Source organism: Coregonus clupeaformis, chromosome 20, assembly GCF_020615455.1.
Source record: "Coregonus clupeaformis isolate EN_2021a chromosome 20, ASM2061545v1, whole genome shotgun sequence".
Lineage (NCBI taxonomy): Eukaryota > Metazoa > Chordata > Actinopteri > Salmoniformes > Salmonidae > Coregonus > Coregonus clupeaformis.
Window position 1 is genome coordinate 62,814,642 of NC_059211.1, and position 20,049 is coordinate 62,834,690.

Here is a 20,049-nt window from a genome sequence, read left to right on the forward strand (position 1 = left end):
GTTATGGTCAGGGTTACGGTCAGGGTTACGGTTACGGTCAGGGATAGGGGGTTACGGTCAGGGTTAAGGTCAGGGTTAGGGGGTTACGGTCAGGGTTACGGTTAGGGTTAGGGTTAGGGGGTTACGGTCAAGGTTAAGGTCAGGGTTAGGTTTGGGTTATGGTCAGGGTTAAGGTCAGGGTCAGGGTTAGGGGGTTATGGTGATGGTTAAGGTCAGGGTTAGGGGGTTACGGTGATGGTTAAGGTCAGGGTTAGGGGGTTACGTGATGGTTAAGGTCAGGGTTAGGTGCTACACTTCTTTGTCATCTCTTTGTCATCTCTTCTAAACTTCTGAATGTCAGTGTTGATGTCATGAGAGTCTTGTAATACAGGTCTGCCAATGTGTTCCTCCTAGCTCTCTAGGTGCCAAGATTACTAAATAATGACTGTGTCAATAACATTATGCATCTCTGGCCCATACACAGATCCTAGTGACTGTGACTGAACCTGGTGAGTTCATGGTTGTTGACTTGCAGTCCTGCAGCTTGACTCTCACAGATGCTGTATGTGTGATTGTGAATGTGTTTTGCCGTGTTTTGCCGAACTAGGACTGAAGACAGTAGATAGGCTGGGTCAATAGAGCAGGATACCGTTCACAGACATTATACTGTACTGTGTCTTTTTACATGTAAAGCTCATTGTAAACCAACATGGGTAGCCAGGAAGGGAAATCTGGACTTGGGTCAAGTCACGCACGCACACACACGCACTAATTTAACACACACACACGCACTCAGTTTTGTTTAACTAACCTTGTGGGGACACAAGTGCTGAGCGAATAGTGCTTTTTGAGGTCAGTTTGGTTTCGGTTCATTATTTAAAAATAATCACAGTTTTCTATTTTTTTTTTAAGACATTAAATGCACTGTGCATTATGTGTGTTGAATACTGTAACAACACAGAATAAAACAATTAATAAAAGTCCCATGATGGTAGTGACTGCCCATTACTGCTTATCACTTACACTTATTAACCATCATTTATTCACATTACTTTACATTAGTAAAATATTTATTTTATTTGATGACTTTATTATTTCATTCCAAGTCATCATCTCATCTCTATAGAGCTGCTGCCTATGCTGTCTGACTAAATCACTATTTTAGTAGTTCTTCAAAGTAAATAAGGTGTGCTTTTATGACTGCTGAATACCAACTATCAATCACTTAGATCATGTATTTTCAGGTAGAGATACCTGGCGAAGCAACTGCTTTCTATCACTCTTGATCGCCCGTTCTCTCTTCTCTCTGTCTCTGACAAGGAGGTCTCCATGTCTTCTCCACACAGACAAGTAAGCGGGTGCGCAATGGATTATGGTCATTGTAGGTGATTACCACATTTTCTGCACTAAACTATGTAGAATATTGCCCTGTTGGAAATTACAACCCCCTACTACATCGCACAGTTTGGGCTTTATCTGATTGATCTCTACAGAAACTGAGCTTCGAGCTCACAGAAAAAAACAGAACGAAATGTAATTCAAATAATTTAACCAACGTCGGTCAGTTGTTTAAAAACCAAAAAATAACCAACATTTCAGTTAATCGCTTAGCACTAGGGGACATACAATTTATAACCATTCAAAATCCTATTTTCCCTAACCCTAAATCTTAACCCTAACCTTAACCCTAACCCTAAACCTAAACCTAACTCCTAACCCTAACCTTAACCCTAAACCTTAACCTTAACCCTAACCCTAACCTTAACCTTAACCTTAACCCTAACCCTAAACCTAACTCCTAACCCTAACCTTAACCCTAACCCTAAACCTAACTCCTAACCCTAAAACTAACCCTAACTCCTAACTCTAAACCTCATTCTAACCCTAACACTAATTCTAGCTTAACCCAAACCCCCTAGAAATAGCATTTGACCAGTGGCGACCCATCATTCATTATTTTGTATTTATTTTTGCCTGTTTTGCATGTTATTTTGGCATTAATACGTGTCACATATCAGTTTGCAAACAATGTAAAACAAATAATAATAGAGTTAATAAAGCTGCATACAAACATGGTCTTTTTTTTGCTTTCTTGAGTAAGGCAGCTCCAAAATGCAGGTGTTTCAGCCTAGCTCAGTGCTTTCTGTGGTGGGGAGTATGGAGCGTAGGGGTTTGTAATGTTCTCTAGTTGCGCCGTGATTGGATCAGTATTCTGTCACTCATAGGGACACTATGTCACCGCAAAATCTATGGGGAGAGCAAAAAAATTCAAGCCCCTTGGGCCATAGAGTTACATTATAAGTGCCCATCCAAGAAGGCTCAAGGTCATTGGCCACAGATAAAATGATGTCAAATCACGTTATATCTACCGTAGCTTTGATTGGACTGATCATGTCAACATCATACTTTCAAAATCTTAGCTAGCAAGCTAGACAAGCAGTCATCATCATGAATCACGTCGACAATCTACTGGCAAATCTTTTTCAATCCTTGTCATATGAAGAGAAATTATAGATAAAACGTATCAGTGCTCATCGGCCATTGGACATAAAGAGTACACAATAAGTTGGAAATCGCAAATTCAACATTGAGTGGTTTGGAAGGAGTCAGTGGCTAACTGCAAGTGTTGCAAAGCAATCACTAGCCTGCTATTCAGTGGAGAGGGTGTGTGGTCCATGTCTGAGTTTAAGGGTCTCTTTTCCAAGCTTAAGAGGATAAACATTCAACACCATGGGCCAGAAAATGTTGAATACATTGGCCATGCTGTCAATCCAGCATGATGTCTGCCGCGTTCAAAACAACTGGAAACTCAGAACTGGGAAATCTCAAACTTCAGTGAGTTCAAAACAAGCTCCGACTGGGAAAATACGTTTTGAATGGTCATCCAACTCGGAATTCCAAGTAGAGAACTCGGGCATCTTTCTAGAGCTCCGACCTGAAGATCACTGACATCATGATTCAACCCAGAAAATGCCAGACTTTGATGACAAAATTTGCCCACAAGGACCGCCGCGCCACCTTCCTGTTCAAGTGAGCACAGCACAACAAGGTGAGTCCAAAAATGTATTGTATGCTGCTGCATAAATTATGTAATATGCCAGGGAGATATGTATACTAAGTGTATGTTGTGTAGTAAGCTGTTAGCAGCCCATGTGCCTCACCCTAATAATTTGGTCCCTTTCCCCCTCATAACTTAGCCTACTGTTCTGACTTGGTGGTGCACATGTAGCCTATAGCCTGTTTTAGAGAAATGTAATCATTGAATATTGTAAGAGTTTTCATTGTCTGCTTATATGCCCCCTTTATTTATCCTACTGTTCTGACTTGGTGTACAAGGAGAATACTGTCAGAACGGCCCATGTTCTGAATTCTGTCGCTGTACATTTCAAAATTGCTGAACAAATAGTTATATTGACTACGTCCGTCCTAGCTCGCTCATTAATGTCTTAATCAAAATTACGGATTGCGTCTTATCCGCTCGTCGTCCCCTTATGCCATAGTTTGTACATCTCAATTGTCAGTAGAAACCACATTTGTTTAAGCAAGTCAGCCATATCAGCTATGGTTTTTTTTTAAGCAATAAATGAGTCCAATTGAACTGTTTCGCTGCCAGTCAAGGCTCCGCTGATAGCCAGGTGTAGTGCTGGTAAGGATTCACTCCATGGTGCTGAAAAGAAAGCTCTGCTGTTGGGAAAGCTTTATGTAGGCCCTAACAGTTTGTGGGCACCGTTTGTCACCGTTATAGTGCAATTAATGTATTGTTTAGTGTTGTGTTGTGTAGTGCCTTTGCTGGCATGCATTAAAAAAACAATTGGGGAGATTGCCCCACCAAGATTACATGCTAAAATCGCCACTGCATTTCACTTAGTTTGTTTACTATTCTTGTGGGAACTTCTGATCCCCACAAGTATAGTTAAACACGTCCGCACGCCCACACACATGCACACACACTTGTGTAGCTACCCTGAAAGCCAACAGACAGAGGGTGTAAATCAGTAGCCAGAACACAAACAGACCTTTGTGCTGGAGTTGACTGGAGAGAATGTACACTGTGAAGCCACTCCCCTGGACTCCTGAACACAGCTAGATACATACAGCACACACTTAATGTGACATAACACCCTGTCAAAATACATGACAGAGAGCACATTTAGATACAACACAGCCTTTGGCATCAAGTCCTAGTCCTACTATATTAGCCATCATTTCAGTACTGACTTCATTCTTCAAGTGACCTAAATTAGTATTTTACAGGATGGCCTGTAATTAAAGGGTTACATAACAATTATTACTGAGGTTTCAGTTTCATCACATATCAACCAATTTATCTCAAACCTGTTTTGCAATAGATTTGATGCAACACCAAACAATTAACTGACTATTATGACATTTTCGTCCAGTGAGTTTGCCAAGGAATGGGCGTGAACAGAATGTTATAGAACTAATAAAACTAAAACTGACCAAAACTGTCATAATAATTTCCTTTCCTTTGAGCAGTATGTCAACAATGTGTCATCATGGCCTTTGAAGAAGAAAAAATTGGCGGACAGTTCAGTTTAGTAGCCTAAACTTGGCAGAGCTCTGGCAGAGTATTATTATTTTTTTTACTTACTTACTTTGAATGGTTGCAGGGATTGTGCGATTCTGCTAATTATTGTAACAGCATGCATTCACAACGAATGACAAATATATTCCTGAATTCTAATCGTTGTAATTGTTTTTTAAAAACATTTAAACAGAGAGAGACTCAATGGCTAAAATTAAAATATGTATCTAGAAGAAGAAGAACACCAACCTGAGTTTCAGGCAGCAGCAACGAAGAAAAGTTTGAGGATGTGGAGACGCGCATTGGCTCAGGTTCACAAAATAATCATTTCAATCCGTTTTTTATGAAGTTTAGCTGTGGGTTTTACCGCCATCTTGTGGACACCATCGATTATCTCTGGTAATTGTTTGCGGCTTTAGAGGGGAGAAAGCCATTTGAATTCGGGAGAGTGAAATTAGTTAATCTTCTTCATGTCTAAGTATATCTATCCCGCTGCAACAAGCCTTAATCAACGTCTTAAAAAAAATTTACAAGAAAATACTGGCATTTTCATTGGCCAAAAATAGGAGTTTATTATTATTTGATGTTTTCATGTGGACCATATGGTGAGGGTGTTGGTGAGTTCATTGAGGATTACCTGGTATTATGGATTGATTAAATAATTTGTTGATTTGTTTGGTTGGTTAAACGATTGGTGTGTGTGTGTGTGTGTGTGTGTGTGTGTGTGTGTGTGTGTGTGTGTGTGTGTGTGTGTGTGTGTGTGTGTGTGTGTGTGTGTGTGTGTGTGTGTGTGTGTGTGTGTGTGTATGTGTGTGTGTGTGTTTGTGGGTGTGTGTCAGAGAGTGCTGAAGGTGATGCGTGGTGGGGTTTCAGGCTGGAGGATGAGGGTGTATTTAGTGCTGAGCTCCTCTGAAGACGACACACTGAGACGGAAACTCAACAGGATCTACAGAGAGGGAGAGAGGGATAGAAAATGATGGGTAGAAAGGTGGGAGGCGAAGGAGAGAGGGGGACTCATTAGCATAGATTCAACTAATCTTCTCCAGACTTCACTTCTTCGCTCTCATAATGTCTTTCCTTCTCACACCGTTCTCTTCATTTTAACATCCCTCTCTTCCTTTTCCCCATTTCCTTTTCTTTCCCATGTCCCTCTCTGTCAAACCCCCATCCCTCCTTCACTCACGTGCATCAGTAGCAGCTGCATCTCATTCTCAGCGATCCTCCTGCCGACACACTGCCTGGCCCCGAACCCAAACGCCAGGGAGCGGAACCCTCCACCCCTTGCGGCCCCCTCTCCAGACTCCTGAGCCCCCCAGCGACGAGGGTCAAAACACTCCGGATCCTGAAACACGTCTCGACTCCTCCCCAGAGGATACAGACACGCCTGGACACATGTCTGAGACAGAGAGGGGGGAGAGAGAAAGGGGAATGAGAGGAAGAGAAGAGAGAGAGAGAGAGAGAGAGAGAGAGAGAGAGAGAGAGAGAGAGAGAGATTGAGGAGACATGAGAGAGAGGATTAATGTCACTGCTATATGCATCATGTTCAAGTGTGGATTAGTGAGTTAGTTTGTGTGAGTGTGTGTGTGTTTGTGTGTGTATGTGTGTGTGTGTGTGTGTGTGTGTGTGTGTGTGTGTGTGTGTGTGTGTCAGAGACTGATCTCTCACCCCAGCAGGTATGTGGTAGTTCTGGATGACGATGTCTCTGACTGGATATCTCTGGACAGTGATTCCTACTGGATATAACCTTTAACACACAACACACACAGACAGACATGTACAGATTACAAATAACTATAAAACTGAAATATATTGACCTCTAAAATGAATGCAGACATTATCTGTACCTGAGGGTCTCCTTGATGAGTCCCTTCAGTAGTGGCGCCCCCTGCAGGGCCATGTGGGCGTCACCGCCGGCTCTTGCCCACGCTGCCCGCACCTGACCTCTGACCTGTTCCTGCACTGCCGGGTTACGACCCAACTCATACAGGGCAAACTGCAGGGGCACCGCCGTCTGAGGACACACACACACACACACACACACACACACACACACACACACACACACACACACACACACATATATATACTAATTTCACATTCCAAGATAAAAGTGGTGTAATACACATTCTGTTAACACACATCAAACACACACACACACTCTGAGCAGACTCTGAGCTTCAGACACACACACATACCACACATACACTCACCGTGTCGACTCCCCCAGCCATGAGTTCAGTGATGTTGGCTCTGATGAGCTCCAGAGACAACTGTCCTTTATCCATCAGCTGACCCAGGATCCCTGTGAACTCTCCCTCTTTACCCCCACTGCCACCTCCTGCAGCCTGGGTGGAGCGCAGACGCTGGACCCCTCTCTGGATCCTCGTCTCGGCTGGGGGTAGGAAAGGGGAACAGGACAGTGAAAGGGGGAAGGAGAGGGGGACAGCAGTGAGGGAGAGAGAATGAGGGAGATGAGTCAGTTCAACAGGTGGGAGAGGTGTTGAGAGAAGAGAAGGAGAGGGGTTGAGAGCAGAGAAGGAGAGCGCAGGAGGAAAAGGAATGGTAGGGAATGAGGGAAGAAGTGTTATCATTATTTTCATTAATTTATCATTGTTTTATTCTATCCTTTTTGGGATGATTGTCTTTTATGTGTCTGTCTCACCATGGCTGAAGATGTGGTCCCATGCAGTGGCGTGTTGTGTCCAGAGGGAGGCGCCCAGGCGCCACAGTAGACGGGGGGGCAGGTAGAGGAGAGGAGGGGTAGTGGCCAACATTCTCTCAACTGCAAAAATAAACTTCTGAGACTCCTGGGAGGGAGAGGTGGAGAAGAGGCCGATACGCTCTCCATACAGGACATGACAACTGGCTGGAAAGAGAGAGGGAGGGAGAGAGAGAGAGAGAGAGAGAGAGAGAGAGAGAGAGAGAGAGAGAGAGAGAGAATTGAGAATTGAGAATTGAGAATTGAGAAAGGTAGAAAAGAAAGAAAGTGAAGATAGATATTAACTTCAGACTCCCCCCCTTCCATACAGTTTATCTGATGTACTCATCAGTGGTCGACTCTACTGTATCTTCCATTTCTACCCTGGACGATATTTAGATACCTTCCTCTTGGATCACCTAACATACAGACAAACAGACAGACAGTACATCCATCATGTGACATCCATCCCCCAGACGTGTTAGTTCTACATTAGAGCCACGTCAGTCACAGGGATACAGTTTCCTTCTATCTCTCTGATGTAGCTTAGCAGCTGGCCTGTCTAACTGTCATGGAATTATGGGATGCTGTCTAAGAGCATCATAATGTTTTTTGGGTCAAACCGCAATGGCGCCGCAAACTCTCCCTAAGGCTGTGTGTGGAGTGAGCCAATTGAGGAGAGAGCCAATGCAATTCTAAAATAATTATCCCCCCACAAATACATGCACACACGCACGCACGCACGCACACACACACACACACACACACACACACACACACTAATGTGTCACATTCCAGACAGGCACATCAAAGCTGCTCTCAAAGAGTCAGAGCCTGGTGAGAGAATGCACATGGCTTCCAGATAATCTCTAACAGGCTATATTAAAACATTTACTTCTACATCTATATTTATATTGATGTTCTCTCATTTCCTAGGATGTGCCCTAAAGGCCTATGGGTAAGAGAATGTTGATGAGAGATCATTGATGCGAGAGATAGAGAGAGAGAGAGAGAGAGAGAGAGAGAGAGAGAGAGAGAGAGAGAGAGAGAGAGAGAGAGAGAGAGAGAGAGAGAGAGACAGAGTGAAAGTAAAATAGAGAGGGAGAGATGGAGTGAGAAAGAGAGGAAAAACAAAGAGAAAGAGGGAGGTAGAGAGAGAGATCTTTTGATCCTATTTGATATACTGTATGTTCTTATTTCCATTGATCTTATCAGCAGCTCTAGGAAGGCTCCTGTCACAAACTGTGTCAGTCTCTAAGACTCAAGACACAGCACAGATCTCAGAGGGAGACCTGAGGACGAGTCAGTTACGTTAATTAAACATGACTGACATTCATACACCTACTGTAGGAGTTGAAGTTCAATCACTCCAACATGCAGACACAGTACACACATTGTGTACCACTGCAGGCTGCTGTACTCCACACACACAGGTAAACAAACACATGAGCATGTACAGTTACACACACATCCACACCAACACACATCCACAGCAACACACATCCACACACACACATCCACACACACACACATCCACACCAACACACATCCACACACACACATCCACACCAACACACATCCACACCAACACACATCCACACCAACACACATCCACACCAACACACATCCACACCAACACACATACACACCAACACACATCCACACCAACACACATCCACACCAACACACATACACACCAACACACATACACACCAACACACATACACACCAACATACATCCACACCAACACACATCCACACCAACACACATATACATCAAATCAGGACTTCTATGAAAAAGGAAAATGTGAAAGAAGACAACAACCTTCCAGTGCGAAGCGGAAGAGGTCAGGGCTGGGGTCGAAGGTCAGGCTGCACCTCCCCTCCTCCCCTCCTCCCTCTTTCTCCACCCGGGTCGCCAGCATACGGCAGAAATCCCTCGCTACCTCGTCTAGGAGGGGCAGGAAGCGGCGTACAGCAGGAGCCATCATCACCTCCCTGTTGAGCAGGAGACGGTCGGAACGCCACTCTGCCCCATTCCTGGTGGTAGAGAGGAGGACCACCATCAAATTACTGACAATATTCCCACCCTCCATACACTCTGACAAACTCTCTCTCTCTCTCTCTCTCTCTCTCTCTCTCTCTCTCTCTCTCTCTCTCTCGCGCTCTCTCTCTCTCGCACTCTCTCTCTCTCTCTCTCTCTCTCTCTCTCTCTCTCTCTCTCTCTCTTGCGCTCTCTCTCTCGCTCTCTCTCTCTGCACTCTCTCTCGTCTCTCTCTCTCTCTCTCTCTCTCTCTCTCTCTCTCTCTCTCTCTCTCTCTCTCTCTCACACACACACACAGGTATGTACTTGAGGAAGACTCCCTTGCTGTGCTGCCGTGTCTCTCTGTGTGTGGCCCATGGCTGCAGGGTCATGCGTCTGGGGTGAAGGCCCTCAGAGCGGAACAGCTCGCTGATGTCAGACGGCAGCAGGATATTCACAGTGCTCTGGGTGCCCAGACGCTCCCTGGTGGAGACACACCAGACACAGTACATGAAACATGACAGCACACACACACACACAAACACACCCTAGCACAAGAACCTGTAGATGGACACCTGGCTCCACCAGCCAGGTCACCCATGATGCAAGTCAGTATTCGACATCCATCCATGTCTGAGGACGTCAGGAGATGATGTGGAAACTGGACACCAGGGGCAACAGTGAGTGCTGTTAGCTTCAAGTAGGTTTCCATTTTATTAGGTAGTTGTGGATGAGGATGGTGGATGGGTGTAAGCGTCTGCCTTTTGATTCCAAAGGTTGCAGGTTCAAATCCAGCAATAGAAAGTTGTTTTTGATATTTTTGTTTTAAGCCTATCCCAAACCTTAACCCTTACCTTAACCATTTGGAGTTAATGCCCAACCTTAAGAATTTGGAGTTAATGCCTGAACTTAACCCTAACCTTAAAAATGTGGAGTTAATGCCTTAACTTAACCTTATAAACGTAGAAATTTGATGTTTGGAACAACTTTGAAATTTGACGTTTGAGAAATATGGATGAACATCTAATTCTGATGTGAGACTGTGAGAGCTGGTAGGACTCCACACACACGTTCATACAAACACACCCACGCACGCACACGCACACAGAAGCACACATGCACACACACAGGTACCTGTAAATGGGTCCGAGGGTGTTGAATGTCCTCTCCATGTGTTTGTGTAATAGTTTGAATCTATCTTCTTTCCAGAACTTCACCAGGTTGAGCCAGCCACTTCTGCCCGTGTGGGGGATCTCCTCAAACCGCCTCACCCCTCCACCTACACCCCTCCCCGCAGGACCCCCTCTGGCTGGGGTTACCCCCTCCACACCGCGCCCTGCCATTGTCCCCGCCGGACACACACATCCCCCTCTGAATCCTCGCACACGCTGATGGACGCACGGACACACACATCCCCTGTATCCCCTCGAACGCGGATGGACGCACAGATACACTCCACATGGTCTGAGGTAGAGATGACACTCTCAGACTCTCACAGGCTTCACCACACCGCTCCGCTACTCTCCATTCTCTACAACGCAAATTAGGTTTTTTCTTCTCAATTATTGCTCCATCCTTCCATCCCGCCCTCCTTTCCTCTCCTCCTTCCCCTGTTTGTCCTCCATCTCTCATAGAGCTGATAGAGGTGATGATTTATGTCTTAGAAGGTCAAAGTTCAAGAGAAACACAACACAACCCAAAAGTCAGGATGGCATAGGATGAACACACACACAGATAGTCACACACAGACACGCACACACACACTGACACACACACATAGTCACACACACACACACATCTCTGTAGTATGTCAGTACCAAACTAGTCTTTATTAACAGTTTGTACGTAAAAACATAATAAGGACAGCGTTTGACTTATATACCACAAAAGTCAAAGGTTATGTACAAAACAAAGAGTAACAAGACAAATATTTGGGAACTAGGAACTGAAAACTGAAGTAAATGTGAATATGACACTTCAGGTTATTATCTTGTTAGGGTTCCTTCCCTGTGTGTGGGCCCCAAATGGGCCTAATGATCTGAAACAGGTCCAATCCAGTTTCATCCAGTTAGTTCCTGTATGGTCCAGTCCAGTTCTATGCAAATAGTAACAGTGACAGCCATGTCCTACTATCAGTGACACAGAGATGACGTCATTTCCCCTGACGAGTCATCCTCACAGCCTGGCTCTATTGTCAACAGTCTGATCAGCAGATAACTCAGGGAGAGAGAGAGATAGAGAAAGAGAGAGAGAGAGAGAGAGAGAGAGAGAGAGAGAGAGAGAAAACAAATCCAATTTTGATAAACTCCCATATCTGTTGGGTGAAATACCACAGAGTGCCATCACAGCAGCAAGCTTTGTGACCTGTTGCCACAAGAAAAGGGCAACCAGTGAAGAACAAACACCATTGTAAATACAACCCATATTTATGTTTATTTATTCTCCTTTTTGTACATTAACTATTTGCACATCATTATAACACTGTATATAGACATAATATGACATTTTAAATGTCTTTATTCTTTTGGAACTTTTGTGAGTGTAATGTTCACTGTAAAATTTTTATTGTTTATTTCACTTTTGTTTTATATCTGTTTCACTTGCTTTGGCAATGTAAACATATGTTTCCCATGCCAATAAAGCCCTTAAATTGAATTGAATTTAAAGAGCGATAGAGCGAAAGAGAGAGAGAGAGAGAGGGGGAGAGAGGGGGGTAGAGAGAGAGTGAGAGGAGGGTGAAGAGAGACAGAGAGAGAGAGCGAGAGAGAGAGAGAGCGAGAGAGAGAGAGGAGAGAGAGAGAGAGAGAGAGAGAGAGAGAGAGAGAGAGAGAGAGAGAGAGAGGGGAGGAGAGGGGGGAAGAGAGATAGAGGTGAAGAGAGAGAGAGGTGGAGAGAAAGAGAGAGAAATAGAGGTGAAGAGAGAGAGAGAGATAGAGAAATATAAAATAGAGCGATAAAGACAGATAAGGAGATAAAGGGATAGAGGTGCAACTGTGACAAAGTCGTCTGCCAATGTGTGCCCTTCCAATCTGCTGCTACACAACCAGTGCAGCTGTAGTCTTATAATACAAGAATAAAGATAAGACACAAGAATAGTAAAGAAAACATTAAAAACAGAGTGAAGACAATGAGGAAAAAGATGTAGAGAACCACATAGTTATCTGAGGGAGGTGTCCTTGATGCCTTCGATGACGTTGTATTAAAATGCAATGTTACTTTTCATGATATATGTTTTTAGCATGTTGCATGTTGATTCTGTGTAGTATCTAGTATGTTCTCTTTGATCACATGACTTTGCAGGCCTCTCCGTTGACTGACATTGGAGTGGGCGACTTGCTCTGCTTGCCTCCAAGCATCCCCATGTTGAAGCTGAGGCCTTGGAAGGCGCTCAGCAGGCTGTAGCCATCGTCCTTGGTCGGGGTCTCAGGACGAATCAGTTTAGTCAGCTGACGGGGGAGGGCCACTTTCTCTCTAACCGCACTCAGGTGGCTGGTGTCCTTGGAGCTCTAGGGGTTGGGAAGAGGGTTGGGAAGAGGGTTGGGAAGAGAGGGGTTGGGTGACGAGGAAAAATAAGAAAATACAGTTTAAATATAGTCTTGCCATTTTTTACTTCAGTCTCAAAGCACCGAAGTAAGAAACATTGTCAGTATCAGAACTGTGATGATGTCAGACAGATAAATTGTGAAGAAGCACTGCTTTAAGGGTTATGGGTATGGGGCTAGGGGCTAGAGGCTAGGGGCTAGAGGCTAGGGGCTAGGAGATAGTGGTTTAATTTGGTCTGATAATGCAACACACTAACCTTGGAGAGCTGGTACTTCTTCCTGAAGTGATCCCTCATGGCGGCTCTCTCTGCATGCTTCTGAGCGTTCAGGGCTTCCCTCAGCTTCCTGGAATCAACACAACAATGACACATCATATGTAACACATAGATAGACACACACACAAACATAAATACATCCCTGCTCTCAACCCCATCACAACCAACCCCCCTGCTCTCAAACCCATTACAACCAACCCCCCTGCTCTCAACCCCATCACAACCAACCCCCCTGCTCTCAACCCCATCACAACCAACTCCCCTGCTCTCAACCCCATCACAACCAACCCCCTGCTCTCAACCCCATCACAACCAACTCCCCTGCTCTCAACCCCATCACAACCAACTCCCCTGCTCTCAAACCCATCACAACCAACCCCCCTGCTCTCAAACCCACCACAATCAACTCTCCTGCTCTCAAACCCATTACAACCAACCCCCAATCTGTCTGTTACCAAGCTAGTTTTCATCCATAATCGCCTCATGGTCTTGTTTCTAATCTCCACATTGACCACAGTGGTCATGTTCTAGTTAAGTTTGCAGTCACTCACCTCTCCTTCTCCAGGTCAGTTTGGTATGAGCGTATGACAGGGGTGTGTCCCATCCGTGGAGGGGTGCTCTTTACTCCTCCTGTCCCCCTCTTGGCCCTGCGCCTGGCCCACACCTCTCTCTCCTTCACCCCTGTCACACAGCTGGACAGCTTCTTCATGGGCACTGCCAGAGACTGCTTCACCATAGTATCCATGTCTCAGGGTGTGTGTGTGTGTGTATGTGTGTGTGTGTGCGTGTGTGTGTGTGTGTTACTTCACACTCAGAAGCATCAAAGAGTGTCCTTTTTCATTCATGTTCTGTAGGACATATGTTTGTGTCTGTGCGTATCTCCACCGTCTTCCTCCTTGAGGTTGGCTGGCTTGGACACACTCACTAAAGTACAGACAGCCAGTGTATTCATAGACGATGACTCAGGGGCTCAGTACCTGCAAGGACAAGGACATAGTTAGAGCTTACACACACCCAGACAGCAGGTGAAGCGATTCAGAGAGACACACACACAACAAGCCCAGTCCAGTGCTTCCTTACCCAGACATCCACAGTAGGCCCCAGTCTCAAACACCCATAAAGTCCTTAGAGCTTCAGCCAGAGACCATATACTGTACCTAACCATGTCCCATAGTCCAGTTCCACAAAGCCTTGAGGTCAACTGAAGGCAATGAGAAGAGCAACCCCACAGACAAAGTTCTTCCTGCTCTCCTCCTTTCCTGCTCTCCTCTCCTGCTCTCCTCCACTCTTTGTGCGGTGTGTTCTCTTGCCCTCTCAGGTACAAATGACAGCTTTCCTCCCCGAGGATCTACTATTCAACTCATTCCCCCCTCATCCTCTATACCCCTCCCTCTTTACTATTACCCCCCCCCCACCACCCACCCCTTGAGATTACCTCCTTACGGACTTAACGAGGGGAATCTTGTTAGCAGCATCAGGGAGTGCACCCAGTGTATGAAGAAGACTTAGAGACACATTAGCTGATGTCATGTTGGGTTAGACACACTCTCTAGTGAGTGTCTGCTTGTGTGACAAAGAGAAAGGATGGCAGGGTGTTATTACCTTGCAAAAGTTCCAACAAGTTACCATCCCTTGCGCCTTCTAAGTAGACGATGCCTTAAGCACAGTTCTGGGATCTGTTTATGCAATCCCAATACCCAATCTCCAACCATTAGAAGGCAGAAAGACAAAGTGATCTTCGATCAGGTTTAACCAGCTGTGATCAGGATAACGGGGGAGGTTTGAGACAGGCCAGACGGATGGAAGGGCTTTAAGTTCAGTAGATAATGGAGATGGATGGATGGGAATAGAGAGACAGATGGAGAGAGAGAACCAGACAAGAGAAAGATAGATGGGGTGAGGGAAAGTCAGTCAGTCAGTATGAGACAGCAGTCTGTGTTAAGAGCAGAAGACAACAGCTGAGTAGTTACTACATACTGATCTGCAGATCATCCAGCAAAAGGGGCTGGAACGAGGAAAAAGGACAATGTCTTCTCATACTCTAGATTCTGTTCTAGTTTCAAACAGCACTGCTTCAACCATTATGGATCTTCAACAGGCTTGGAAACGTAACAGTGTGCACTCTGCAGGCATTTCCCCAATTATTTTCCTCTGTAAACCACCTGAGACTGACAGTGCAAGTCATTCTAGGTATTCAGATACAGCAGATAGAGAGAGCAGGTGATGGAAAGGGAGGGCTGGAGGGATGGAGGGATGGAGGGTTGGAGGTATGGGAGGGATGGAGGGATGGAGGGATGGAGGGTTGGAGGGATAGAGGGATGGAGGGATGGGAAAGATGGAGGGTTGGAGGTATGGGAGGGATGGAGGGATGGAGGTATGGGAGGGATGGAGGGATGGAGGTATGGAGGGATGGAGAGGATGGGAGGGATGGAGGGATGGGAGGGATGGAGGTATGGAGGTATGGGAGGGATGGAGGGATAGAGGTATGGGAGGGATGGAGGGATAGAGGTATGGGAGGGATGGAGGGATAGAGGTATGGGAGGGATGGAGGTATGGAGGGATGGAGGGATGGGAGGGATGGAGGGATGGAGGGATGGGAGGGATGGAGGGATGGAGGGATGGGAGGGATGGGAGGGATGGGAGGGATGGAGGTATGGAGGGAGGGAGGTATGGAGGGATGGGAGGGATGGGAGGGATGGAGGGATGGAGGGATGGAGGTATGGAGGGATGGAGGGATGGAGGGATGGAGGGATGGAGGATGGAGGGATGGGAGGGATGGAGGGATGGAGGGATGGAGGATGGAGGGATGGAGGGATGAGGGATGGAGGGATGGAGGGATGGAGGGATGGGAGGGATGGGAGGGATGGAGGTATGGAGGGATGGAGGTATGGAGGGATGGAGGGATGGGAGGGATGGAGGGATGGAGGGATGGAGGTATGGAGGGATGGAGGGATGGAGGGATGGAGGGATAGAGGGATGGAGGGATGGAGGGATGGAGGGATGGAGGGATGGGAGGGATGGAGGGATGGAGGGATGGAGGAATGGATGGAGGGATGGAGGGATGGGAGGGATGGAGGTATGGAGGGATGGGATGGATGGAGGGATGGAGGTATGGGAGGGATGGAGGTATGGGAGGGATGGAGGTAAGGGAGGGATGGAGGGATGAGGGTTGGAGGTATGGGAGGGATGGAGGGAGGGATGGAGGTATGGGAGGGATGGAGGGATGGATGGAGGGATGGAGGGATGGAGGTATGGGGAGGGATGGAGGGATGGAGGGATGGGGGGTATGGGAGGGATGAGGGATGGAGGGATGGGGGTATGGGAGGGATGAGGGATGGAGGGATGGAGGGATGGGGGGTATGGGAGGGATGGGGGATGGAGGGATGAGGGATGGGGGTATGGGGGTATGGGAGGGATGGGGGTATGGAGGTAGAGAGCAGTGAAAGAAGAGATGTGACCTCTGTTTATCTCAGGTCTGTTGTGAGACGGACAGAAAGAGCAGCTGTCAGGACACAGAGTCTTGTTTACTAGCCGTGTGGCTAGTGCCAGGCACGCTAGGATATACAGTGAGGGAAAAAAGTATTTGATCCCCTGCTGATTTTGTACGTTTGCCCACTGACAAAGACATGATCAGTCTATAATTTTAATGGTAGGTTTATTTGAACAGTGAGAGACAGAATAACAACAAAAAAATCCAGAAAAACACATGTCAAAAATGTTATAAATTGATTTGCATTTTAATGAGGGAAATAAGTATTTGACCCCTCTGCAAAACATGACTTAGTACTTGGTGGCAAAACCCTTGTTGGCAATCACAGAGGTCAGACGTTTCTTGCAGTTGGCCACCAGGTTTGCACACATCTCAGGAGGGATTTTGTCCCACTCCTCTTTGCAGCTGTTCCCCAAGTCATTAAGGTTGAGGCTGACGTTTGGCAACTCAGACCTTCAGCTCCCTCCATAGATTTTCTATGTGATTAAGGTCTGGAGACTGGCTAGGCCACTCCAGGATCTTAATGTGCTTCTTCTTGAGCCACTCCTTTGTTGCCTTGGCCATGTGTTTTGGGTCATTGTCATGCTGGAATACCCATCCACGACCCATTTCCAATGCCCTGGCTGAGGGAAGGAGGTTCTCACCCAAGATTTGATGGTACATGGCCCTGTCCATCATCCCTTTGATGCGGTGAAGTTGTCCTGTCCCCTTAGCAGAAAAACACCCCCAAAGCATAATATTTCCACCTCCATGATTGACTGTGGGGATGGTGTTCTTGGGGTCATAGGCAGCATTCCTCCTCCTCCAAACACGGCGAGTTGAGTTGATGCCAAAGAGCTCGATTTTGGTCTCATCTGACCACAACACTTTCACCCAGTTCTCCTCTGAATCATTCAGATGTTCATTGGCAAACTTCAGACGGGCCTGTATATGTGCTTTCTTGAGCAGGGGGACCTTGCGGGCGCTGCAGGATTTCAGTCCTTCACGGCGTAGTGTGTTACCAATTGTTTTCTTGGTGACTATGGTCCCAGCTGCCTTGAAATCATTGACAAGATTCTCCTGTGTAGTTCTGGGCTAATTCCTCACCGTTCTCATGATCATTGCAACTCCACGAGGTGAGATCTTGCATGGAGCTCCAGGCCGAGGGAGATTGACAGTTATTTTATGTTTCTTCCATTTGTGAATAATCGCACCAACTGTTGTCACCTTCTCACCAAGCTGCTTGGCAATGGTCTTGTAGCCCATTCCAACCTTGTGTAGGTCTACAATCTTGTCCTTGACATCCTTGGAGAGCTTTTTGGTCTTGGCCATGGTGGAGAGTTTGGAATCTGATTGATTGATTGCTTCTATGGACAGGTGTCTTTTATACAGGTAACAAACTGAGATTAGGAGCACTCCCTTTAAAAAGATTGTGCTCCTAATCTCAGCTCGTTACCTGTATAAAAGACACCTGGGAGACATAAATCTTTGATTGAGAGGGGGTCAAATACTTATTTCCCTCATTAAAATGCAAATCAATTTATAACATTTTTGACATGCGTTTTTCTGGATGTTTTTGTTGTTATTCTGTCTCTCACTGTTCAAATAAACCTCTCATTAAAATTATAGACTGATCATGTCTTTGTCAGTGGGCAAACGTACAAAATCAGCAGGGGATCAAATACTTTTTTCCCTCACTGTATGACACGAATGCACACGTGTGTGTGTGTGCGTGTAAGTTTGTGTGTGTGTGTGTGTCTATAGTGTTACACAAACTAAAAGCACAAACAAAGGAGACATAAAGCTCTGACAGAACCCTGAGAGGGGCATCAGGTGGTCAGCTGTTCCATTTAGCTTGGTGTCCATTCACCCTCTCCTGCTGCATCAGGAATTGCTACAGGTATCTTAATTTGACCAGTTTCTCACAGCAGGAACATGATCCTGCAGCAACAGGAAATGTGAATTACTGTGTGGATTATAATTAACAGACATTTTTGTAGGGGTTAATACATTGTTCATTAGGGCAAATCAAACCTGACATTTTAAAGTGGGAATTACAAACTTTAGAAGCCATTTTAAACCTTGAATACACCACAAGTTTGCATTTCCTGCTGCGCAGTGATCAAATTAAGATAGCAGATCTGTACAGTTCAAGCTCAGCCAGAACATATTTGGCAGGACATGAGGGATGGAGGGAGAGAGTGTGTGTGTAGGGCCCTCAAGGTTCGCCATCTCCAAAAGTAAAACCAACCCCCCCCCTCTCCCCTCTCCCCTCTCCCCTCTCCCCTCTCCCCCCTCTTCACCTCCAACCCCCTCGGCCTTGGTTTGTGACAGATGAGGACACCATTAATGCCTTAACAAGATGGAGAAGAGAGCCCACAGCCCCTCTGTCACAGATCCTTATGCACAGATTTAGGAACAGCTCTTCTATAATTATAACCATTAGGGGGAGAAATTCGAAACTGATGACATCCTAGTGCCACAGAGGGCGAGATTGACATTTACATTTACATCATTTAGCAGACGCTCTTATCCAGAGCGACTTACAAATTGGTGCATTCAACTTATGATAGCCAGTGGGACATAGCCAGTGGGACATAGCCAGTGGGACATAGCCAGTGGGACATAGCCAGTGGGCAACTTTAACACCTTTAACTCAGTTAACTGTACCACAGTTACTGGGACTGGGACACTACTGTGTCTTTAGAGGGATGTAATATTTAGAAACTACTGTGAGAGGAATGGTAGTAACATGGGGGAAAGCCATAACATGGGGGAAAGCCATAACATGGGGGAAAGCCATAACATGGGGGAAAGCCATTACATGGGGGAAAGCCATTACATGGGAGAAAGCCATAACATGGGGGAAAGCCATAACATGGGGGAAAGCCATAACATGGGGGAAAGCCATAACATGGGGGAAAGCCATTACATGGGGGAAAGCCATAACATGGGGGAAAGCCATTACATGGGGGAAAGCCATAACATGGGGGAAAGCCATTACATGGGAGAAAGCCATTACATGGGGGAAAGCCATTACATGGGGGAAAGCCATTACATGGGGAAAGCCATTACATGGGAGAAAGCCATTACATGGGGGAAAGCCATTACATGGGGGAAAGCCATAACATGGGGGAAAGCCATTACATGGGGGAAAGCCATAACATGGGAGAAAGCCATTACATGGGGGAAAGCCATTACATGGGGGAAAGCCATTACATGGGGGAAAGCCATTACATGGGGAAAGCCATTACATGGGAGAAAGCCATTACATGGGGGAAAGCCATTACATGGGGGAAAGCCATAAAATGGGGGAAAGCCATTACATGGGAGAAAGCCATTACATGGGGGAAAGCCATTACATGGGGGAAAGCCATTACATGGGAGAAAGCCATTACATGGGGGAAAGCCATTACATGGGGGAAAGCCATAACATGGGGGAAAGCCATTACATGGGAGAAAGCCATTACATGGGAGAAAGCCATTACATGGGGGAAAGCCATAACATGGGGGAAAG

The 20,049-nt window shown here is 46.1% G+C and overlaps 2 protein-coding genes across 3 annotated transcripts in view; both read right to left on the minus strand.

Moving 5' to 3' along the window:
* LOC123481447 (pyruvate kinase PKM-like) overlaps positions 1–4,828 on the minus strand; it is a 35,547-nt gene extending 30,719 nt beyond the window's left edge. The window contains exon 1 of one of the 2 annotated variants that reach the window (XM_045205674.1): positions 4,775–4,828. The gene's annotated coding sequence lies outside the window, so the exon portion shown is untranslated. Of the gene's footprint in view, positions 1–3,995; positions 4,102–4,774 lie in introns of those variants that run through there. The other variant, XM_045205673.1, reaches the window with a different exon arrangement.
* Positions 4,829–5,287: 459 nt separating this feature from the next.
* Positions 5,288–14,401, minus strand: LOC123481512 (cytochrome P450 11B, mitochondrial-like). The gene is given in 14 exon segments (XM_045205841.1): positions 5,288–5,471; positions 5,709–5,921; positions 6,191–6,269; positions 6,370–6,536; positions 6,736–6,917; positions 7,188–7,391; positions 9,049–9,263; positions 9,574–9,729; positions 10,381–10,605; positions 10,607–10,882; positions 12,535–12,752; positions 13,046–13,133; positions 13,615–14,040; positions 14,144–14,401. Coding segments are annotated over 13 exon segments (2,328 nt in total). The 5' UTR covers positions 13,809–14,040; positions 14,144–14,401; the 3' UTR covers positions 5,288–5,360.
* Between the last annotated feature and the right edge of the window lie 5,648 nt (positions 14,402–20,049).